The sequence below is a fragment of the Eurypyga helias genome, unplaced genomic scaffold, assembly GCF_000690775.1.
Source record: "Eurypyga helias isolate BGI_N326 unplaced genomic scaffold, ASM69077v1 scaffold2073, whole genome shotgun sequence".
NCBI classification, from domain to species: domain Eukaryota; kingdom Metazoa; phylum Chordata; class Aves; order Eurypygiformes; family Eurypygidae; genus Eurypyga; species Eurypyga helias.
The window spans coordinates 39,671-64,612 of NW_010241638.1; the positions used below are offsets into that span (position 1 = coordinate 39,671).

The 24,942-nt window shown below is 37.4% G+C and overlaps 1 protein-coding gene across 1 annotated transcript in view; it reads left to right on the forward strand.

The window, feature by feature from the left end:
* BIRC6 (baculoviral IAP repeat containing 6) overlaps positions 1-24,942 on the forward strand; it is a gene marked incomplete at its 5' end in the record, with an annotated part of 68,709 nt that overhangs the window by 38,494 nt on the left and 5,273 nt on the right. Inside the window, 14 exons of the mRNA XM_010148796.1 lie at positions 3,518-3,651; positions 4,595-4,722; positions 6,912-7,474; positions 10,463-10,638; positions 11,175-11,271; positions 11,469-11,663; positions 13,441-13,641; positions 14,275-14,554; positions 16,199-16,455; positions 17,604-17,712; positions 18,201-18,422; positions 20,264-21,044; positions 21,864-22,007; positions 23,840-23,969. Coding sequence (XP_010147098.1) covers positions 3,518-3,651; positions 4,595-4,722; positions 6,912-7,474; positions 10,463-10,638; positions 11,175-11,271; positions 11,469-11,663; positions 13,441-13,641; positions 14,275-14,554; positions 16,199-16,455; positions 17,604-17,712; positions 18,201-18,422; positions 20,264-21,044; positions 21,864-22,007; positions 23,840-23,969 — 3,417 coding nt within the window. The remainder of the gene's footprint in view (positions 1-3,517; positions 3,652-4,594; positions 4,723-6,911; positions 7,475-10,462; positions 10,639-11,174; positions 11,272-11,468; positions 11,664-13,440; positions 13,642-14,274; positions 14,555-16,198; positions 16,456-17,603; positions 17,713-18,200; positions 18,423-20,263; positions 21,045-21,863; positions 22,008-23,839; positions 23,970-24,942) is intronic.

Sequence of the window (24,942 nt, forward strand, 5' to 3'; positions counted from 1 at the left end):
TGATTCACTAAACTCTTTTTCCAGGTGGGCATTTGAGCACTGCAAAGTCCCACTATCGCTATTTTTCTAAACCATTGGATCTCAGAGCCTTCTCAGAGAACCTCCTGCTTAAGTTTGCTTTATTTAGCTGAAATTCATTCTTCTCATCTGATACACGTGTTCACATTCTGCCATTCTGTTTTCACCAGTCTTTCATTTAAAAAGAAGAAAACAGAAGAGGAAGGAGAGAAAAAAAAAAAAAAGGGGCAGTGCTTTTTCACATTCTCCCATTCATTCTAGATAATGGTCTGGTTTTGTGTGTGTTTTACGGGTAATCCTTGCAACCCACTTCTGAACTATTGTACTCTAAAGATTACAGTTTTGGTCACCGTTTCTTCAAGAGAGCAATGAATTAGAAGATCTTGTCATGAGAAATGAGGTGGCTCTAGAGGTCTCATCCTCGTGTTATTTTCAGAGCTGTTTCTTAGTTATTTTTCCAAAACCCCAGATCTCTCCAGTTGCAATCAAGGCTTTTTAGTTGGGTTTTTTTCCCCTGCTTGAGCATAGGGCACATACTTTTGGGGAACTGTCCTGTGTTGAAATTTTATGAGCAACCACTGTCTAGGGCAGCTCAGTTCACGGTCAGAAAAATCTAGTCTCATTATGCCATTATGTGCTGATAAATATCTTCAGAATGAGAGCTCAGGCTGTGTAACTTCAGTGCTTTAGAAACTCATATTTGTCAGGGATAAACCTTATACCCCTGGCCATTTCTTTTCAGAGCCATGACCTTAATTGGTTACAAGATCCAGGGACAAATTCTGCGAGGATGGTGTTTAAAATCAGTATCTGATGGCTGACATACAGAACCATTTAATGCCATGTACAGGAAGGTGGATAGAAGCAAATCTACAGTGACACCTGGCTAAGAAAAATTTCTCAGAGCTACAGTTGCTCTGAAGAAAACTGCTGTCATCTGTCAAATCGTTCTCAGAAGGCATTTACTCATTGCTCCTTTAGCAAGAAGTATTCGTGCTCTCCTCACATGCCCTTTTGCTTATCTGTTATTGTTGTCACCAGAAATACTGTTTGAGAGCAGTGTTTTGAGCATAACCTCTACCTGACAGAGCAGATAACGTGGATGCATCCTGAAATCTGAGTTAGAATGTCAAAATACGTCAGACTACAAATATAACGTATAAAAAAAGTGGGGGTTTGTATCATAGTGATGTTTTCAGCTGTTAAATAGAAAAATAAAAATAGGATAACATAGGAAGTAATGAAGATGTTTCAGGTATGGCCTGAGACAGAAGAACTATGGACCCTTCTGATCCTGGGAGGAAATGAGTTGAGGGTTAGCATGGGGATTTGGCTACTGCTTATTGAGAGGAGATGGGCTGGGACTGCCTATTCCAGGGAAGTTCTAAAGTAACATCTGTTTGTATTAAGATGTAAAGTCTTCACCAATAGCCGGATTTAATTAACTCGTTACAGTACAGACCTGACAAGTGAACGTGAACACAGCAGGAAAAAGCTGGAGTTTTTAAAGTTATGTTACCTTTAAAGAAACACCAAGTGAGCAAATTCAGCGACTTGAAGCTACACCCCAGATGTGCCCTGTTCATGAAAGTACAAGCATACGTACTCTAAAAGCTGTAGTTTCAATTGAGAGTTTTTGTTTTCTTTTTAACAAAATAACACTGAATAGCAGTGGTGATGCTCCCACTGAATGTTATAGATTCCATAGGTGATTCAAGGTCTCTGAAGAAAACCAAATACCTTCTGTCTATGAAGGTACCACTCAGGAATGCAGGAAGGCACAAACGTCCCTTTTTAAAAAAAAAGTATAAGCTTTTGGAGTGCTTTGTACACATACCCTGAGTGTCATTTTCATTTTTATCTTGTACCATATGTTCAGAAACAGCCCCCAAAACCCCCCAACCACCTCCCCCAACAACCTACATACCTGGTTTTCTTAGAGGGAAAGTCCATGTGTTGTGTCTTGTACTTAAATAAATGATATGGGGTACAGATTCAGTGGCAGAAAATATACTTGATCACCCAGACTGGTGTTTTCAAGACACATCCTGCGATTTAAGGCTTCTCTGTTGTTCTGAAATGTTCAGTTTTTCTTTCAGAGAACCTGTGAAATCGTGTACTTACTTTTTACAGACTTGTCCCCCACCTAAGACCTAGCCTTTTCACCTTTTGCACTATCAAATGTAACTAGAACAGGCTTATTGTCTGCAATACGATGGAACTGGAATGCTGAGGGATTCTTTCTTGCTCTTATTTAACTCCAGCTATTACCATGCCATCAGTCATACCCTTACAGGCTTGTTCAACTACAAATGTTGATAAACCAATGCAAAATAGTTTGTATAGCTGCACAAGACACACTTTCAGCATTAGTTTTCTTGCATTCATCTAAAGAAATCTGTTTATAGTTTGAGAATAAAGTGGCATTTGATAAGGGGAGAACTTACTGTGAATTATCTTGTCCTTCCATCTTCCAGTAAGGCTTACTTCTCATAGCAAATTTCTTTCCGACGCTATTTCTCTTTCATCGCTCAGAAGGCTTTTCAGCTGAGATGGAAGCAGTCAGGGTTTCATTCTGGTTTTGATGGAGGCGTTTCCCTCCTGGTTGGGATCTTTAGATTTCCTTAGGTTAAGGAAATTGCTATGAATGATGAAGACTCTGATAAACAGAATGACTAGTAATTAGTTCAGGATTTGGTTGTTCTAATGGTCTTCCTAATTAAGAATCTTGTCTTAGTATGCAAAGGGATGCCAGCCAAACTCTTGTACCAAAGCATCTTTTCCTCTTGATTTAATCTATTATATATGACAAGATAGCCTGAAAGAGACCACATCTTCAGCATGTGATAACCTGTAATTTCATTTAGATACATGTAGTCTTATAAGAATATGTATTTTTATTCAGGATGTAGCTATGCTTTTTTCAAGTTGTGTTTTGAAATTATTTAATATACCACAATTGAATGAGTAAGACTTCACATTTAATAAAGCTCATTTGTTTGATCATTGAAGGGTATATTTTAATTCTAATTCTGGTCCTCCAAGTACTTTTCTGTTAAGCTCCCTACGATTTTAGTCACTGATAAGTCTCTGAATGCACCAAGGACAAAAGTATCTTGATTGTTTACAGAATAATAGAACATGGTGTATCTCTCTCTCACACTAACAAATGCATTTAAGCCTTAGTAAAGTGTTGGACTAGCAATGAGAAACAAATCAAAATGTCTGTATATATTGCTTCTACAAAATGAAGCTCTACTTTCAGGAATACTTCTCAGTGAGCTTGGAAACCCTGATGGAACAGTTCTGGGAGTTTGTATCTGTACTTGAGTGTAGAGTTTTCCATCAAAGTTGTAGTCCTGAGTGAGCAGCTCGGTAGCTGAGTTTCTGAGAACAGTTACACATGATGAAATAAGTATAAGGGATGTGCAGTATAAATGTTGGATTTACACTTAATGCTTAAGATTATAGATTTAATTTTTATGTCTTTATTTTTAAGCTGGTCCAAGCAGTGCCATTGGAGCTCAGGAAAGTACTGCCCAATTGTTGGTGTCAGATCCAAACCTCATCCATGTGTTAGTCAAATTTCTTTCCGGAACTAATCCTCATGGGACAAATCAACATAGTCCACAGGTAACTAACTAGCAATTAAAATAGGAGAACAAGTATATGTTGTTCATAATGTATTATATCCTTGGCTTATTTATTTTTGTTGATTATAGTCTTGGTTCTGATAAGCAACCCTAGGGAAGTTCATGTAGGTGATACACTCTGAGTAGTGATGGCATGGTTTTACAGCTGTATGGAGATTTGCCGTGGGGAGAGAATGCCACGGCATTCTCATGGAAGAGAATGTCTTCCATGTTAGGCTTCCTTAGTTTCATGCATGAAAAAAGTAAGAGAGTTCAGTTAGTTTCCTCAAGTCTTGTTGGTTTGGGATAAAAAGCCAATGAATATCTCATAATTCCCAAATTTAAAATTATACTTTTATTTTCTTCCTGTTTTCTGAATTCATGTTTCTCTTAATTCCAACTAATTTTTTTGCTTTTTGCAATCTTTGAAACATCTGTGAATATCCCAAGTTAACTTCATTGTATGTTATATTGACAGGAGTCTCAGAAACACTTTGTTTGAGACAGAAAACACCTGGTATTTCCAGTATTTTCCAGAAAAGTTTCCAGAAAATACATAGTCTTTTCCAGAATTTCAACATTGCTCAATGCCATTATTTTAAAGCACTTAATATGTAAAAATGTGGTTTGGGGGAGGGGAGGAAATTCACACCAGTACAGAAACATATACTGTGTGAAGTGTAGTTTGCAATCCCAAAATTATAGTCTCAAGCTGCAAAACAACTGAATTATTTGCTTTTTGCTCATGGTTAGTAATAGAAAAACACATAATATGAATTGATACAGAATAGTTCTCCTGTGACAACCCTGGAAAATTTTTCAGAAACCAAGTTAAACTACATAATTGTTTTTGTTCATAAAAAATGTTCTTGTTGGATACTACTTAATGTTCTTGAAGACATGTCAGTTTTACGTAGTACTTATTAAAATGCCTTTCCCTCCAGGTTGGGCCAACAGCGACACAAGCTATGCAAGAATTTCTTACTCGGTTACAAGTGCACCTTTCTTCAACTTGTCCTCAGATGTTCAGTGAATTTTTATTGAAATTAATACATATACTGTCAACAGAAAGGTAAATATTAACTATTTTTTTCCTTTCCTGCCCTCTCTGTCTTTAAAATCTCTGCGAGTGGGAATCACAGCTAAGATGTGATGTGTGTGTCCAGCCTTGTCATACTGTCAAGGTATATGTGGATGGAGACCTTAGGTGTTGCTGCAGCACCAGCAGGGCTATTGGCCTGCTTCTGGCACGTGGAAGAGAGCGACTGGAATCCACACACAGCTGTCCCTGTGTGAGGGACAGTGAATAGAAGCACTATACAGCTTGTTAGACTGATTTTATCTAGAGCTAATATATAGTCAGTGTTAAAGTAATCCCTAAAATGAGGGCACTGTTGATGGGCTTACCTATTAAAAAGTCTTCTGAGAGGCCTGAATTAATGAAGGATTCTAGAAATTATTCATAGGTCGTGAAAATAATATGGATGGCTTTTTATAACATGGTAGGATGGATTATGAGATTGCATAATCCTATTCGTGTAATATGCATAGTTATTGCTTTTTACCCTCTTCACCCGACAGCGGAAAACCTCTGTCCTGCTCTCCTGCGGCCTATTAATGTTTTGTCACCCCAGTAGTGTAGTGAAGGAGTGCCGCTGGCCAAGGGAGAGATAAGAGCTTATGACTTGTCTTCTATAGCTCTGCTTCTTCAAGGCTGAGACAAGGGACATAAGACTTGCGTATACAGCTTTACACCAGAAATGTGCCAATTGCTTGGTCTGAAGTACATTAGGAATTCTCATTTATTTTTGGTATTGGTATTCTGCTCATGCCCAGACAAAGCTTCACATAACGAGGGATGAGCTTCCTCAGTTTCTGGCTTCCCAGTAGGTGGCACTTTGGGGTTATCTATTCTTTAATCATACAGAAAAAGGTTTCAGCCTTCTAGAAGAGATTTTACCGTAGCAACTTAAATTGAACGGGTGGTGTTTACCAGGTTACTTTGATCAATCACTTATACAAGAATGTCATAATACCATACAATCAGTAATTCACAGTGGATCTTGGAATGAGTGTCTGCAAGCCATAATTCATTTGAAATAAGCTGATGTGACCACTGAAAAGGGTAGTTTTTTGAAATGCATTAGATTTGTGGTTTTTTGAGAAAAAACAAAGGTGGCACTGAAATGTCATAAAATGGAAGCAAAGCACCAGAAAAGGGTTTAGATAGTTATTTCTTAAAAACTCAGGTAAATACTGAAATATACCATGTCAGATCAAAGTATAAGGTTGATTGTGTAGAAATGCAGTATTTTACTGTTAGAACTAATTAAATGCCAAATATTTTCTTCAGAGCTGTTTGTATAAACTGCTTTATTCTGTATTTAATTTTAAGAGTTATAGTAAGATTAATCAGTGTCAAAAGATACAGATAATTATATCAAAAATCAGTAACACTTCAAGAATAAACACCAGTTTTATTTTAAATGTACTGATTCAAAAGGTTCATTCTGTAGTCCACCGCTATACCTGTAAAGGCAACTGGGAAAATAAACTTGACCGCAAAAGATATCCTTCAAGAAATCAACCTCCAAGCACCAACCTGTGATAGTCTTTGTACCTTCTCATGGTATTCTGTGTAGGTACCGTGAAGATAGCTAAAACCTGACCATTCTTCTTTCTACCTCAGCGGAAGAAAGGGGAAAGAAAGTAAGGGGCTAGGAAAGCTTAAAAAAACCCCCACCCAACCAAACAAAACCCACAACTATGGGAAGAAAAAACCCATGATGATTTCCTATTAGAAAACAAATAATCCTAATGATATTAAAGTATTAGATGACTTCTTCACACAAAGTTTGCCTGCAAAGACAGAAAACTTTTCACCCACAACTGAACAGGACTGTATTTTCAAAACCTGTACCTACAACATAAACTGAATGATAAAAAAATGTGGTAGATCCGACTTTTTCAAAGGAAACTTTAATCCTTAGTGGTATCAGGAAATTGATAGCATGAGCAGGTTCTACAGGCTGTGTAATGACCAGTAGGTTACGAAATTATGAATGCTTGACTCGTGTGAAAGATGAGCTTGTGCTTCAACATACATTTCTGAAAATGGCTGGGATTTCTTTTATTTATTGAAAAGTCTAGAAAGTGTGCTTTTTGAGTCTTAAAAATCAAGATTAAAAAAAAAAACAAAAACCACAGCCACCAAACCTGTTTAACTTAAATATTGAACAATATTTTTTTTTTCTCCCTCAGGGGTGCTTTCCAGACAGGCCAGGGACCCTTGGATGCACAAGTGAAACTCTTGGAATTTACCCTGGAACAGAATTTTGAAGTTGTATCAGTTAGCACTATTTCTGCAGTAATCGAGTCTATAACGTTCCTTGTGCATCATTACATTACGTGTTCAGACAAAGTGATGTCTCGCAGCGGCTCAGACAGCTCTGTGGGTGCTCGAGCCTGTTTTGGAGGGCTTTTTGCCAATATTATCCGTCCAGGTGATGCCAAAGCAGTATGTGGAGAAATGACAAGGGATCAACTTATGTTTGATTTGTTGAAGCTGGTCAACATTTTAGTCCAACTGCCGCTTTCCAGCAACCGAGAATATAGTGCCCGTGTTCCAGTAGCAAGCAGTACTACAGACAGTGTGTCTGATGAAGAAAAGGTTTCGGGAGGCAAAGATGGCAATGGAAGCAACCCAAGTACTCAAGGATCAACTGCGTACGTGGCAGACTTGGTGTTAGCCAACCAACAAATTATGAGCCAGATTTTGTCTGCTCTTGGCCAGTGTAACAGCAGCGCTATGGCAATGATTATTGGTAGGTATTTTGTAAATAAACCAGAACTTTTGGGCTGGTGAAGCACTTGAAACATCTACAAACTCATAAATTAGGCTTATACATGAAAGCATGTGTCACAGCAATGCCAGGAAAAAAGAGACTGATAAGAAATGTGACGGGGCACAGGTATGTGGAAAAAAAACTACCATGAGGTGGGAGACAGTAATTAAAACCAAACAGGAATGCATTTGGCATTTAAATCTGCTGAATGTCAGAATGCTCTGTGTTGAAAGGGGCCTCTGGAGATTGTCTAGTCCAACCTCTCTGCACAAAGCAGGATCAGCTCAGAGCCTGCCTCTGAGAGAAGGGTTGCTCCATACCTTGTCCACTTGGCTTTTTAATTCCCCGAGGGTGGAAACTCCACAACTGCTCTGGGCAGCCTTTTACAATGTTGATTCATTCTTAAAATAGAAGTCTTTTTCTTATGTTTAAATGGAATTTCTTGTATTTCAGTCTGTGCCCATTGCCATGCCTCTATGCACAAATTAGGGTTTCTCTTCATTGTGAATGATAGACAAGTTACATGTTTCAGCGCTTCTGGAAAAAGACAAATTGCGGTTGTGGATTTTGCACAGAATACATAAACTTTTGTATTCCTCTGTTTTACCAGAAATCTCAATAACATCATATTCTGGGAGTTCTAGTCATATAGCTGTGGGTAGGATCTTCCTGCTGCATGGAGTGGAGGAAGCTGATGATACTTGGAACAGCAAAGTTGCTGTTTGTCAGACATACCTAAGGTGCATTTTCTCAGGGAGGTTATCTTTGTGACTTGCTTGTGAGCTGTTTTGATCTCATAGAGTTTATTTGCACAAAATAAACCACTGACCGAGATACCTTGGATGTTACTGCATGCGCAGAACTGGAAAAAACATTCTGCAGGAGGATAGGGCAAAGAGCTTGCACTCCATTTCAGGTGTAAGAGTTGTAAAATTTTGTTCTCCTTATGATGATTCTCTTCTTTTGAAGAAAATACCTCTGGCCTTTCCTGTGCTAGTCTCTTCTAAGCAGATGTGAAACTGCTAACCAGTGCTGTTATCAGAACACGGTATACTGTTTGGATGAGAGCATGTGAGTGTTAGACTGGTGGTTCATTTTGGCATAAAAGCAATTGAGGAAAAAGTAGTAACCTCCAGTAGTCAAATTAAACAGCAGGCAGGATTTGATAATCCTGGATTGCACTGTTGGAACCTTCCCAAAATTAATTCCAGAACGTCTCCTCCTTTACTCTGGGTAGTTGGTGTCGTATTGCAAATATGCTATGAACACTGAACGTAGTTTGTTCTGGGAATGGTGGTCTGTGCTCCATATGTGTTTCTTTGGGGTGAAGTTCAAAAATTCTTCTCCTCAACTTTGATGTCTTTCTAAACCGCTGATTTCTGTCCAGCAGTTGTTGTGCAGTTTTAAAAAAGCAATTTGGAAAGATAGTGTTGTTTGAAAGTGGTTTTCATTGAATTCCGGATACTGGGCCAGCTGGTCCCTTCAGTTATTTGTTCTTCTCAAGGTCTTTTAATATAGGTTATTGAAACTAATTTGTATGTGTATTTTGGGAAGATATAACACAGCTATTTGTGGGTTTAGTTCCTTCATAAAGAATTGTATTAAGCTCTCTCCAGACAGTTTCTATGAACAAAATGTTTCTCCAAGACTGCAGCCAAGGTTATATATGATCCAAAAATCACTTACCAGCATATAGTAGTAAACATGAAATAGCTAGTGCAGCGTGCTAGCTACCCAGGAAAGATAAACAGGACAAGGTCTGCAGATGTGTACTGAGAAGTAGTGGCTTTGGTGTCAAAATTTATACGGTAATGTTAATTTACTTCACTTATTGAGCCAGCTGCTCAGGAACCAGGATGGCCCTGTGTAATTCACTTGTCACACAAAGTTAAAACATTTGTTGTATTTTCTTTCATTACCATTTTGTCTATTTATTTCATTAGGGTTTTATGCTTTGTCATTGACAGACTGTGGAAAGCATAAAAGTATCAGTATTCCCCTCCTATCCTACTGTCTCCTTGCCTCGAAGTCTTCATAGCAGACCCACCTTAGTTCGCTTCAGCTCCATCATTCATTCCATTTAACTTTTCTAGACCATGTAGAGACTGAGTCTTAAGACTTTTCTTTCTCTGTCTCCTTGCATCCTTGGTAGCTTGAAGGTGACTAAAGTACTATAGCTGTCAGTTCTCTTGCTGGAATGTTTCTCTAAGGCATGTTGCAAAGACCAGTTGAACATACTGTTTTTAAATATTATTTGTTAGGATAACTCCAGTTTCTCTAAAGGGAACGGGATTATTCCATCCATTCTTCCCATTCAAATCTAAAATGCTTTTAAAAGCTCTTCCAGATTCATGCTTTGTAAGACAGTTGTATTTACGGAGGTGAGATCTTCCTTGAGAAGATTACTATTTTGCTTTCCATCTTTAATTCGGCAATGTGCAACCACTGTTGCTGAATATCGTTACTCAGTAAATCCTCGTGAATAAATCCTGATCTGTAACACTGAGAAGGAGAATTTCAGGACCCATATTTCTTGTAGAAATATGTATGTTAAATGGTTTGGGGTTTTTTTGGATGCACAATTGCACTTCTTTTATTTTCTCAAAAAATTTAAATACTTGTTAGTTTCTTCTGGCAAGGAGTGATTCCAGTCCTTGTAGTTCTTATTCTATTTCCTTCACTAATTACAGTCATTTGAATGGTCTTGTCTAAAATAGGATTTAGATTCCCTGACTACATGGGTCAAGTCTTCCTATTTATACTGTAAAGAAGGTTAACATGTGTCTGGGAACACTAGTAGTAATTTGCATGATCCTTAAATCTGGCCCACTTGTAGTTTGTAAAGCTACATATGAACATTTAACTGAGAAGAATTTAAATCATAGATATTCTTGAGTTCTCTTATGTGTTGTAATGGTTTGTTAGGCCTCAGCATCTGACCTTCAAACTGTTTCTGTCTTCATTAAGGTGCAAGTGGCTTACATCTCACTAAACATGAAAACTTTCATGGTGGCCTAGATGCAATATCAGTTGGGGATGGGTTGTTCACCATCCTAACAACACTTAGTAAAAAAGCAACAACAGTGCAAGTGATGCTTCAGCCAATTCTTACCTACATGGCCTGTGGGTACATGGGACGACAGGTAAGTTCGCTTTGGTCTGTGGTGCTTCAATGGAATTATAGGCTAGTTGATACTGTAATCTATAATAAGCTCAGAAAACTGAAATAATGCTGTATAAAAGAAATTTTAACATTTTTCCAACCTCACTTTGTTGCTGAAGTTAGGATGGCTCCCTCTGTTGCCCATAGTAGAGAGAGAGTTTCTGTAAGGACATTTTGACATTCCTGGCTAAAGTATTGAAGATGGATTGAATGTTTTATTATGTTCAGGTGGGAAACACATTTATTGTGTTCATAGTAGTGGGTATTTTAAATGCTCAATATCCTTATTTCCCTTCAGCTGCTAAGCCTGGTAGTTTGATCTTTTCCTTATCACAAAGACTTCTCCTATGCAGGAGTGAACCATGTGGAGCATGATGCTGCTATTTTGTGTTAGAGAGGTCAACTTCAGTGCCATTTCTTCTCTGGGATATTTGCCTCCTAAAAGGGGAGACCAGCATCTATTTCTGTCATATTAATTTTGCATGGAACTGTGTATTTCTTAACTTTTTCTTCTAGGGTTCTCTTGCCACCTGTCAGTTATCTGAGCCACTGCTCTGGTTCATTTTAAGAGTGCTGGATACGAGTGAGGCACTGAAGGCATTCCATGATATGGGTAAGAATGTCTTTTCTTTAGCTGCATCAAGTAAAAGGTTTGTTGTAGCCTTTTTTTTTTTTTTTTAATTAAAAGAAGGAATATGGATATATGTCTGGAGGAGTGAATTTACTAAATAGGTCTTTCCTTGCTTGGAATCTATTGGATGCTTCTGAACAGTGTTGGGTTTTTCCCCCCCCTCCCCACGTTATACACAGGTGGTGTTCAGCTTATCTGTAACAACATGGTAACAAGCACAAGAGCTATTGTTAACACAGCAAGAAGTATGGTTTCAACTATTATGAAATTTCTTGATTCTGGTCCCACCAAAGCAACAGATAGCAGTTTGAAAGCTAGAGTGCTAGCTTCTGAGCCTGATAATGCAGAAGGAATTCACAATTTTGCACCTTTGGGTAAGTATTACTTCTTTCTCTTACATTAATATCCACTGGTCATTTGAATCTTTATGAAGTTCTTAACAAAAAATAATTGTGGTAGTGTTAAATGCTGCAATACTATAAAATCTTCTAAATAGGGCTTGTTGGTGTTTCAAGATGATGTTGGAGGAGGAGGTTAACTCTTCGTCCACAAGTAATAAGACCTTGTTTGAATAGGGGAAAGAAAGTAAAGGAGTGATCTGTATTTGATGTAGTCATGCATCAAGGTGGGTCCCTTCCTCCTCCTCTGGGTCAGGGGATAGTCAATTCCAACTCACTATCTGCTATAGAACACTTAAGGCCCCACTGTCACACAGACACATAACCGCTGGTTTGTTAGAATTGCAGTGCTGTTTTGGTATCAATACATTGGCTGCTACTTCACTAAATGCATGTGTTTTACGAGGTAGATGTGCTTATATATCTTACGAAGGGTTTTTTCCACTACTAGTGTCTTCATGTCTTCTGTTGCTGTCCACTAGCCTAGCATAGCCCTTGTATGTATTCATACAGTGTGTCTCACTGTCAAGAAGGGAAAAAGAAAGGGCTGTTTATTAAATTTCTGCAAAAATTGTCAGACAAGAGAAATCCGTTCAGTCCTGTCATTCAAATTTAAGAATGTCAAAAATCATTAAATGAATTTTTTTTTTTAAAAAAAGCTTTATTTGGCAGAATAGGGGTCCATTAGAAATATTCTACCTTGCTCTTCATAAATTCCTAAAAAGTAAGTTTAAGAATCCTGAAAATGTTGGTATTTGATGAAGTAATAAAAATCCTAAACATATATGCTGGTGGGTTCTTGCATGCCTTATTGCCCAACTTGCTGCAGTTCTTGATGTTCTGCTGTAAGTGCATCTACTGTAACATTTTACTTTCAGTCAGGAGGTTTGAAATTAACCTTCTGGCTGTCCTCACTTATTATACTCTAATTCTCATCATGTAGCATTCTCTGGGAGATGAACTCAGTTAATTTGGGATGAAAGTCTACCAAAATGTGTCCAGGAATTCACTTCCAGCTGCTACTAGGCATTCAGTCACGAGGCCAGTCTAGAGCTACTTTAAAGTTAAACACCCCAAGTCCCTGTAGTTTGAACAGTACAAATCTGGTCATCTTGTGCCATACTACTTGCTAAAGAAGACATTGCCTAGATCTTTCCACTTTGTTCTTAACTCATGCTAAGATTAGGAAAACAAGCATCTGCTGTGGTCAAGTTTTATTGATTCTGGTGTCTTTTAGAGAAAAATATTTTCATATGCAACAAACTTCTCAAAGAAAAACGTTTGCAGATTTTGGTTATAAAGTCATTTATGTTACCATTGTAATACGTAAACCTTTAAAGCCTTCATTAGGTTAACTGTGAATTAACTGAGTTCAAATTCTAAGCGTAATGCTCAGCCTGCACCTTGTTGGTTAGTTGGTTTTTGTAATTAACTCTTCCACAGACAGTTTAGGATTTTTGTAGCAAATGTCCCTTAGTAAATTTTCAAGCACATGCATGTGAGTTTGTAAACTGCCTACTGCAAAACAGTCTGAGAGTAAGAGAAGTATCTCATCAGTTGTCATTATTACACAAAGGATGTTACTAATAAAGCAAAACACGTGGGAGAGAATCATAGAATTGCCTGGATTGGGGAAGACCTGCAAGATCATCTAGTCCATAGGGAAAAAAAGTGTTTTCCATAGTTCAGGTTGTCAGTTAATCTGAGGTTTATTAACAAACAATAATCAGTGCTAATGGTGCTGGTTTTGAAGGTTCCATCACCTCAAGCAGTCCCACTGCCCAGCCTGCTGAAGTGCTGTTACAGGCTACCCCTCCCCACAGACGAGCTCGGTCTGCTGCCTGGTCGTACATCTTTTTACCCGAGGAAGCTTGGTGCGACCTCACGATTCACCTTCCAGCGGCAGTGCTGCTCAAGGAGATCCACATCCAGCCTCACCTGGCCTCGCTGGCGAGTAAGTAGATTCCCCGACATTGAGGCTGGTTTGAAGTTTTGAAGGATAGGATGTAGAAATGATATAAAGAGTATAATCAGAGGAACTAAAGCTGCAGGTTGCTTGAAGGATACCTGTACGGTAAGTTGAAAAGCTTGCAAGTTCTGCTTTTCTTGAGAAAGGAAGGTCCTACCTCAGCTTGATTTCTTCAAGCTCAGTACATCTTTTGTGGCGTTAACTTCAAATATGCCAAAAAACGTGTCAAACTTTTCAAAATTTTCCGTCATGAGAATATTGGTACAGGCTTCTTTGGGCAAGGTGGTTTTGTATGGTGGTTGGAATAAAGCATGAGGCTTTTTGGCTTTTATTGTCATAGCTCTGCTAGAGAAACATGTAGCACTTAAACTGACAGGACTCCATCTTAAGTCCTTGAGATAAACTGTGTACACCATGTAGCAAAATGCTTATGCATTTTGAAGTATAGCATTGCATAGGTCAAATACCTCAGCTGCAGTTCTATCATAGCGTTTGCCCAAGTTCATTTCAGTCATCTCGTTTTGTATCTTTAACGTGGATGTGTGTTTGATGCTTAAAATTCAGAAGAGTGCAGATTTTTAAATATTATTTATTAAACCTTCTTATCTTACTCTGTAGCTTGCCCTTCGTCAGTATCTGTTGAAATAAGCGCAGATGGTGTCAATATGTTACCTTTGTCAACTCCTGTTATCACAAGTGGTCTCACATATATAAAAATCCAGCTGGTAAAAGCTGAAGTTGCCTCAGCTGTCTGCCTGCGTCTCCATCGTCCTCGGGATGCCAGTACCCTAGGCCTCTCTCAGATCAAACTGTTAGGCCTCACGGCCTTCGGAAACACCTCCTCTGCAACCGTCAATAATCCATTCCTTCCTTCTGAAGATCAGGTCTCTAAAACAAGGTAAGGTTCCAGTATCAATGGTCAGAAGCACTTTTGTGCCAGTTCATGTGGTATTTGATGTTTTCTACTTTGAGTCGTATCTTTCAGTAGCAAACTGTGAGTACCTGTTTTTGTAGCTGAACTTTAACATTTGCAGAATGTGATTCAAGTATCTTGGAAAAGTTGCCTCTTTATGTGGGTTTTCTTTCAGAATTCAAATATAAGCAGTTCTTCTCACTTTTTTGGTAGCATGCTTAATCTGCATACGTAAAAGGGTGTGTTTCATCTCCGCAGTGGTGAAAGGAGGGCTAGGAAAGCATTCAGACTTGCATGCTATATTTTTAATGGGTAGGCACTTGTCAAAAAAACTGAAGTAGCAAATTATTTCTTATTCCAAGTTACATAAGTATTGGAGCAGGAATAGAAATAGGACAATGGGATGTTTTGTGGAAGTCGTATCTAATATTGCTATTTGCAAAATAGGAACTGAATGTTGTTGAGATTCTGGCATATTATCAAGATTTCTTTTCAGAAGTTTTTATTTGGTTAGGTGCCATCTTAAGTTTCATACTCATTTTAAAAATAAAAATAAATAAAACCTTAAGGATATTTTAAAAATGTATTAAAAGTTTTCCAACTTTGAACTTAGTGGGTGAGGATTTGAGATTTCCTGCTTCTGAAATTTAGCTTACTAAATTGTAACAAATTCTTACTTAGAAATATTTAATATTTGAACATTAACATTTATAAATTTGAAAGGAGAGCGTGGGAAAGTTTTAAAAACCTTTCTTCTCTTGCTCAGGAAAATTTTGAAAGTGAGTAAATGTAGAGACCAGGAATACTGTCCTGTGTATATTTGATAAAAGCTGTATAACTGAAATTGCAGTAAAGCAGATTTTCATAGCCAAATTATACTATTGCTATATTAGTACTTCAGAAAAGGTTATCTTACAGTCACACAAAAAATAATCCATATCTAAATGAAGAAGATGGGTGTATGTTTTTCATGTCTTGAACTGTTTGATTGTGGCTTTTGCTTAGTTTTATAAGCAGCCCAATAAAGTAATGGTACTCATAAGATAGATATATTCAGTAAATTTTGATATAATTTTGTTTTAGACATAACTGAGAACTTGCTGTTTTTTAAAATGATATTTAGGAGTAACTTACTTCTAAAATAAAAGTGTAAATTTCGTTTAAGCCTGTATAAAAGTTTACCTTTTTATTGAACTGTGAGGGGTAAGGTTAGCTGTGAAAATTAACCTCTTTGTTTAGAACTTGTGAGTCAAATTATGTCATTTATTTCTCATGTAACTTAGATTGCCATCTTCTTCATAATGCTTATTTAAATAACATTGTAGTATATTTTTTTCATAAATAAAATTGATTAAATTACAATAGGTTTGCTTTTCAAGATTTATTGTTAAACAGAATACTGAATGATATTGTCAACGTTAAGCCAGTGATTACAACACCACTACTAATGTATATTGCATTGCGGTCTTAAATTCAGTCATTTTAATTTGCTTTTCTCAGATGATGCCTGATCATGTCACGGCAGTTTTCTGTAGTACTTGTCCTAGAATCTAATACAGGTAGTTATGTTATAGATAAAAAATAATAAGAAAATGATACATTGGCTCATCTTCATGTTTTCCTTTTCAGTATTGGATGGTTAAGATTATTACACCACTGCCTCACTCACATAAGTGATTTGGAAGGAATGATGGCTAGTGCTGCAGCACCCACTGCTAATCTTTTACAGACATGTGCTGCTTTACTCATGTCACCTTACTGTGGTATGCATTCTCCAAACATTGAGGCTGTGCTTGTAAAAATTGGGCTTCAGTCCACCAGAATAGGCCTAAAATTGATTGACATTCTTCTAAGAAACTGCTCAGCATCAGGGAGCGATCCAGCAGGTGAGTGCCATGTTTTCCTTTTCAGCTGTTGCTTAAAAGCACTGCTTGTATCATTGTACAAATATAGTGTATTTGCATGTTGTTTTCCCATTCTCAGTCTGGGGTGCCAGAACTTGCCATTGCGCTCTGTAATGCTTCTACGTATCACAGCCTTTGTATGTGGGCAGTTCCGGAGCAGTAAAGCAGTGCAACCAGGGTTGTTTTGATTTTTGTGCAGAATAGATCATTAGGTGAATGTTTTGAACATAAGAGTGGGACAGACTGTAAGCACATCTTACTGCAGATACTATGTCTAGGTGTTTCAAAATAAAAAGCATCCATGAATAGCTTTAAGGAAAAGAAAATGCAGCCATATTTGGGCAGTAATAGTTTGTAGGGCAGTATAAATTCTGAATTAGAGCTAAGCATTGACAATATGTATGATGGTGGAGGTACATAACCAAGACACTTGAAGAAGTAATCTGCATCCCACAGCAAAATTTTGCAGTAGGTCTTCTGTTAATGCATTGGGGTTTTTGTATTTAGATTCCATGCTGTTTGCTGTGCTGGTTTGTGGTTTTTAAATGAAAGCAAACTGAATTCTTATGTTTCCTATTCTGAAGTTGCTGTTACTAACAGAAAACACTCTTTTCACAATGGTTTCCATGATTTATTTCGCCATGAGTTAACGTTTCAATGTAGCCTACTGTCTTTTCCTGGAATGCTGTTAGATAAGAGAGTAGTTTCCTGCAGGGCAGGAGATGAACACAGCGAGACGTTGAATAGGAAATAATCTGAGGAAATCCTTGGCCTTAGTCGTGTTGATGGAAATTGGAGTTAAATAAGCTTCCATTTTGAAATGAATGTTTGCTTCTGTGAAGCATGAGGTTTGACAGCTCTGTTGGAATTAGTCATGCCTTTTTGGAATATGCTGAAGAAAATCCTACTAGTTAAACCTTTTATAGTAAGGCTGAACAGTGCAGTGAACATACAGAATGCACAGTTTTCAGACAGTGGTATGTGTAAGAATTGCATCCTTATGTTAATTGCAAAACCCTATTTGTTATTAATTGCAATTCTATAATAATTTCATGACTGCTCTTAAAAATACATATGTAAGTACTTCTATTATTTCCCCTCCCCTTTTGTTTTTTTTTTAATGCGGCAAGATCTGAATAGCCCTTTACTGTTTGGAAGATTAAATGGTCTCTCTTCTGACTCCACAATAGACATTCTTTATCAGCTTGGAACAACTCAAGACCCTGGAACAAAAGATAGGTAATGGTGTTTGGATTCTCATGTAGATACAAAACAATCTGCTAAATAGTGGCATGATGTTACTGTACAAAACCAGACTTTTAAAAATCGGATTGTTATGAGATAGCCTGAAAAGGCACAAATCTAAAGAGGCTTTCCAGCTTTCCCTCCTTGCATCCTTTCCAGAGAATGCTATCCCTCTTTTTTTGCTCTTAGAGATGTGATAAAACTTTTGATGTTCAACTGACTTCTCCTTCAGATGCTCAGAACGTAGATACCTGCTATGTGTAGAAAGCAAGCTTACATTTGGCTTTCCAAGATGATAAGTGGTTTTAATTAATTTTTCCCGTTAGTGATCTAAGTCTTGCGGAGAGTTGGAGCTCACTCTTGAACTTTACTTCAAAGGAGGAGATAAATGTGTAATTAAGATTACTAAAAGACAGCAAGTTAATTCGGTTTTGAGTGTTTCTTTGACCCTTTGTAATGTACTACATCATCTTGCCTCCCAGAATTCAAGCGCTGCTGAAATGGGTCAGCGATTCTGCAAGAGTTGCAGCTATGAAAAAAAGTGGCCGCGTCAGCTACATTTGTCCAAGCAGCTCAACGAGAGAGTACGGTCTTCTGATGCCATCTCCTTCCCACTTGCATTGCGTAGCAGCGATTCTCTGGCATAGTTACGAACTGCTTGTTGAGTATGATTTACCGGCGTTGCTGGACAGAGAGCTCTTTGAGTAAGTAAAGCAAGGTTTTGCACCACGTACTTTTTATTCGTAATAATAGTGAACTATTTGTTCACTGACGTTAAAATTGTGATCCCTGAAGCTAATTGATAGAGTGACTACTTCAAGATAGCTAAACAGGTGTTTTTGTGGTTCTAAACACAAAATTGCACTTCACACGTTTGTATAATTGTATTTAAAAGCAAAACACCAAAACAGGAAATCTATGTTTATATTTGCACATATGTGACAGGTGAACTGTTTTTTTGGGTTTTTAATTGATAACTCTGGGATGTTCTTGTTGAAACTGAGTGCTTGCAGTAGTTTTCACAGTACCTATAGATCATAATCCTCATTAGTGTTCTGTTGTATAAGCATTATGTTATTACTCACAGTGTCCAGTACCTGTAACTGATAGCTGAGACTTGGGGGAGGCGGTCTATTTTTTGTTGGAGTCACCACTTTTGTTCTTTTAGTCTGATTTGAAAGGAACTAAGCATAAGATCTTGAGTGAGTCTTGAACCGTGAATTTGCTGGATGTTGCTTGGTTGTAGAAAGTTCACCCTAAACATCAAACACATACTTTTAGTGACTTCAGATTGAATATATATGAGCTAACATGACTGATTTATGTTACTTAACCGTCTTTTCTGTTTAAACAAAACACAAAGGGCAAGCCACGTAGCTTTGTTTCATGTGTATTACAGTAATAAGCTGTTAAATTCCTGTGTCTAGTGAAGCATCTTTCATTTGAACCATTGAAAAAAAAAAAAAAGAAGAGTTGCTGAAAGGAACTTTGATAGCATATAATTTTTTTGTTGCCCTTAGGAAACATTCATATTTTTCTGTTACTTTATTGTCTTTTTGGGGCACAGTCAAACATTCAAACACTGAGAAAGGTGCAAGTTAGTTATTGGTACAAGCATGGAGACCTCTTCTATGTGTGCGACATGATGGTCTTTAGGTACATGACTGCAAGCTGGACCTTTTCCAAAGACACTTCAGTGATGCTGTGATATAAATAATGGTTCATTCAAAATTTTGGGAATCAATTTAAGGATTTAAAATTGCAGGTCTACTGGTCCTTTCAGAAAAACATTTATAACAGAAATTTTGTTCCTAAAATGGATAACCCATTTAGATACATGCTAATATAAAAGTGGGTTTCATGACTGAATTAATCTTTTGGGGGAGAGTATGGTGTTTTCATTGCAGGATGAAATGAAGGAATACTAATAAAACTGTTGTACCTAGTTTGAATATGCATGGTGCAGTATAGCACTGTTCCTCTACATCCTGCGAAATAAAACCATAATTCCTATCAGCCAGCATCTGGAGCAAATTATAAAATGTATTTTTAATAAATATAGAAGGATTGTTGTCAGACTTAAAAAAAAAAATTGGAATCATGTTAAAATACCTTTAGTTCTTATAGAGGATTAAGAGCGCTTTATGTAAACGACTCTGTGTGTATGTGATCCTAGTAGCTGCAGCTTGGAAAGTTGAAAGGATAGAGGTTGCCATTGGCTCAAAAATGCGTATGTAGTGTGACAACTGTCAAAAGACTGAAATTCTGTCTTTCTTGTGCAGCATGCCACAAAAAGTCGTCTTATTTCTATTTTAAATACATTATACAAAAGAAATGTAGACGTAGGGTTGAAGAATGCCTTTTGAGTAATGAATATCCTGTTGATGCTGTGATCCAGACGAGGCTTTCAAGCTCAGCTCAGTGTCTTTTACAGCAGCTTCTACAATAGTTAATCATAAATGGAGAAAGATGTTTTATGATCCAGTGAAGAAAAGGGACCATGAGTGGCAAACTACTTCTTGACATGGTTTTCTGTCTTTGACAGGTCACTGTTTAACTGGTCCATGTCTCTTCCCTGCAACATGGTTTTGAAGAAAGCTGTTGATAGTTTGCTTTGCTCCATGTGCCACATCCACCCTAATTATTTCTCCTTACTCATGGGATGGATGGGTATCACTCCTCCTCCAGTGCAGTGTCAGCACAGACTGTCCATGACTGATGACAGCAAAAAGCAGGACCTTAGTTCATCTTTAACAGATGACTCTAAAAACGCACAAGCCCCTCTTGCACTAACGGAGTCCCACCTGGCTACTCTTGCTGCCTCATCTCAGTCTCCTGAAGCTATCAAGCAATTGTTGGACTCAGGTTTGCCCTCACTGCTTGTAAGAAGTCTCACTAGTTTTTGCTTTAACCATACTTCTAGCTCTGACTGCACTGCACAATCAATGGATATCACCCAGGACAGGCTCAGGAGGCATCACGTTCCACAGCACTTTAATAAAATGCCTATCACGGCAGACCTGGTTGCTCCTGTTCTCAGGTTTTTGACGGAGGTTGGCAACAGCCACATGATGAAGGATTGGTTAGGTGGCTCTGAAGTCAATCCATTGTGGACAGCACTTTTATTTCTGTTGTGCCATTCTGGTGCTACTTCTGGAGGACACAATGTGACGGCACAACAGACCAGCGCAAGATCTAGCTTGCTTACTTCGACCGTAACAACAGGGTTGACCACTCAGCAGCGGACAGCAATTGAAAATGCAACAGTTGCTTTCTTCTTACAGTGCATTTCTTGCCATCCTAATAACCAGAGACTTATGGCACAGGTAAGGGGAGGTTCAGGGGTGGGGTGCTGTAAGTTTTCATTTCTCTATTAATAATTATAGCTAATTTTTACAACTTTTTTCCTTTTTTTAGCTTTTTTTTTTTGTAAGCTGTCACTGACTGGAAAAGTTTTGTATTAAAATTATTACCTTGTTGGTCTGACTTTGAAGAGTATAAAAACATTTTGGCATGATCGTCCAGTCCAATGTACAGATTTGCAGTCCTTTTGCTACAGAGGAATAAACTGTGAACCCAAATACTGTGTTTAATTGCATGGGTCTGAACTCTTCTGAAATAGAATTTGTAAATTAAGCTTCATACACATCTTTATTAACTTGAGATTTCCTGGTAAATTTGCTTGTTCTAATGCAAATTTAGCTGGTTTCCTCACTTTTCTTAACCTTGCAGACCTAGTTGAATAGAAGTATAATTAAAAAAAGATTTTTCAACATTAAGAATGATAATGCCCTGGGAACAGCTAGACTTCAGTAAAAAATAAATTAGTGCAGTTCTCTGATAATGACCAGTAGTCATACTGCATTATGCAGTGGGAAATTTTTGCTTTAGGAATTTCAAAGTTATCTTTCTAAATACTTTATCTTGAGTTTTTTATCCTTTTGAGTAGTCTACATGTTTACAGCTACTTTGATGCTGTACTCAATGGTTTGCTGCTGTTATTTTCTTCAGTGGTGCTCGTTTCTGATCCAGTTATCAAACTGGAAGGTAGATCTAAGGCACTGCCTATTATGGCTGTGTAGAGCTATGGTTGAGCGACCCAAATATAGAAATATTTTAAATCTGGTGTCATTTTGCATTCCCAGGTTCTCTGTGAATTGTTCCAGTCCTCTCCTCAGCGTGGGAACCTCCCAACCTCTGGAAATATTTCAGGATTTATTAGGAGGCTTTTTCTGCAGCTGATGCTAGAGGATGAGAAAGTTACTTTGTTTCTTCAGTCCCCATGTCCAGTAAGAATTTTTGATAACCATATGGTGAACATGGAATAAATTTAACCTTAAAAAAACCAAATCTGGGAATATTTAACTTTGAAATGTCAAAAAGCAGGTTTTCCTACTACAGACATTGCAGAATTCTGGAAGGGAATATGTTGGTGAATGGTAACTTGATGTTTTAAAGGAGAATTTAATGCACTGTTTTAAGACACAGCCATTTTACTGGAAATATACTGCTTCTGAAAGAATTGACAAGCGAAATTTGGCTTATGTAAGACTTCTTAATAGTATCCTTATGCATTAGCAGCAAATACAGAAACAAATTCTAGTCCCTCCAGCAGTTCTTCATTATCAGTTTTATTGAGGAGGAGTTGTAGTTTTGATGCTTTAAAATTGGCAGCGATCCTTTAGCATTAGCCAAAACACCAGAATAAATTCTTGAGTGACAAACACTTGAGTTAATTGATAAAGCAGATGTATGCTTTTAGACTTCCACATGGTTCACCATAAGACAAACTTATAATTAATGACTGAAGTGCTATGCTCTCAGTGGAAGGCTGTGAATAAAGAAACAGAGTAAAACCAGAAGTTATTAAAAGATCTGATACTCCCATACAAGAAACAATTATTTTCTGTTTTGGTTTGTGCTGTTCTTACTACATCTGAATAGTGAAGTGCTACATGAGAGAGATGACAGGGAAATTGGCTCAGATAGGATAAAATGGAAAAGGAAGAACGTGCAGTTTCAGCACAAATATGTAAAAGTTTTGTTTTAACCTGGCTGAGATGAATTATTAACATGGCTGTTGGTAATGGGAAGGTAACATAAATTTTCTAATAATTTGTTTTACACAAAACAGATTTTTACAAATTGCTAGAAGATATGTAAAAGTAGAAAAAATATCTTGAAGCGGTCAGATAATTCAGTCTCTTCTATTAGAAACACCAGGAAACAACCTGGCTGTCACCACTGAGATCATGATTGTAACATCCAGAGAGAAACCTTAAAAACAACGTGGGTGTGCAGCGTACACTTCAACAGTACATCCAACAACGTAACCTTTCAAAGATTGGATCCCCGTTTTTACCTCATAAGTACTTGCTAAACCCACAATTTATAAGCTAAATTCTGATTGCCACCAAACATTAAATTTGTTTGATAATACTGCACAACAGTAAATTGGTTCTGTAGGTGAATATTCATAAACAGTTCTCGTGATGGCAGGAGAAAGTGGACCAGTGTCACACCCATTGCGGAGCAGTGTGCAAAAAGTTATTGCAAACAAAGTGTGATGCAAAATGTGAGCAGAGCTCAGGGTAAAATATCATATGTGCAAATATTTGGAATGTTGTAACTAGTAGTGACATTATTATCTGTCATAATAGCAAAAAAAAAGAAATTTAGAATAAACTTCATCCTCGAGTCAAAGCAATAGAGAAATGACATCTTTGTCTACTCCAGGTATATTGTGATTTTCCTAATTTCATTTCACAAAGAACTTTGAATTTCAGAAATAACTGCAAGTCTTAGACACTCAGTTTTTCTTTCACATACAGCTATGTAAAATGATTGGGTTTTTTAAAACAAACATGATATCAAGTTGTTTGCGATCCTAAAACTATTTTAGGTTTTTGAAGCAAACTTGTTTGAGTTCAGTTAAACATGTCCTCCTTTGATGCATTTTTACTGTGTACTTCCAAAGTTGAAGGATACGTCAGCTAACGTTTTAGCACACAAAAGTTTTAACTTTATGCTACTGAGGTGAGTTTAAAAGAACTTAATGTTTTAACAGATTTCTGAAAGTTAGTCATGTTAAATGTTTACTGGTTTTTTTTTTTCCTTTCAGCTGTACAAAGGTAGAATTAATGCTACTAGTCATGTAATTCAACATCCAATGTATGGAGCTGGACACAAATTTCGTACTCTTCATTTGCCTGTCTCAACAACTCTAGCAGAAGTTCTTGATCGTGTGTCAGGCAAGTTTGCTATAGTTCCTGGGTTTTTTAGGGTGCAGTTTAAAAAAAACCGAACACATAAATGAAGTATGTCTAAGATACACGTTTGCAGTGTTCATCGGTTATTGCTGAATATCAAACAGTGGTTTAAGTCGTACGTTTTTGAATATGCCGTATGTTACATGTAAAATGCACTTTTATTGGTCAAATACTATTTATTCCTGTAAAACTCAGGTGGGGAAGGTGGGGTTCTTGTTTCATTCTTTTTTTGTTTCATTGGGAGTTTTTTGATTGATTTGTCGTTTGGGCTTTTTTGTTTTGCTTTTTAGCATTAATGTGTTCTCAAAGCTCTCGCAGGATATTTGCAGGACCATACAAATGATGCTGCAAATATCAGTCTTTAAAACACCATCTTTCATCCACTCACTTAAATATTCCCAAATTATGTCAGTTAAATGCCCTGGAACTTAAAAGTTTATTTCAAGAGGAAGATGAAATCACGTTGCTATGAAAAGGGCATTAATGAAGGCTCCATCTAATTTCTGTGGTTATACATTTTCCTTTCCCTATTATGTAAACTTTTGAGTTTGCTTACTAAATGGAGGTTGAAAACCATAACTTAATTTTAGAGATTAATTTTAAAATTATATACAATGAGAGGATAATATTAAGGCATTAATTTATTTGTTAGTGGGTTTTTTAAAGTTCGGTATTGTCAGTTACACTACTTGAAAATATGTGGAGAGATGAACCCCTCTGTAGGGAACTCTGTTGACCCAGCCTCCACAGGCCATAATATGAATTATGACACCTGAATGGTAGATGTCTTGTCTTAAAAACGAATCCCACTTGGAACTTTAGTATTTATTTAATGCGTCAGAAAATAGAGCTGTATGTTAAAGGTAGGGTTCGTGACCTTTTTTTAGGGTAGTTAGAGTAGAATTCATACTAAAGGAGTCGTGTCCACGCCAGAGCTCTCTAGGCAAAACCAGGC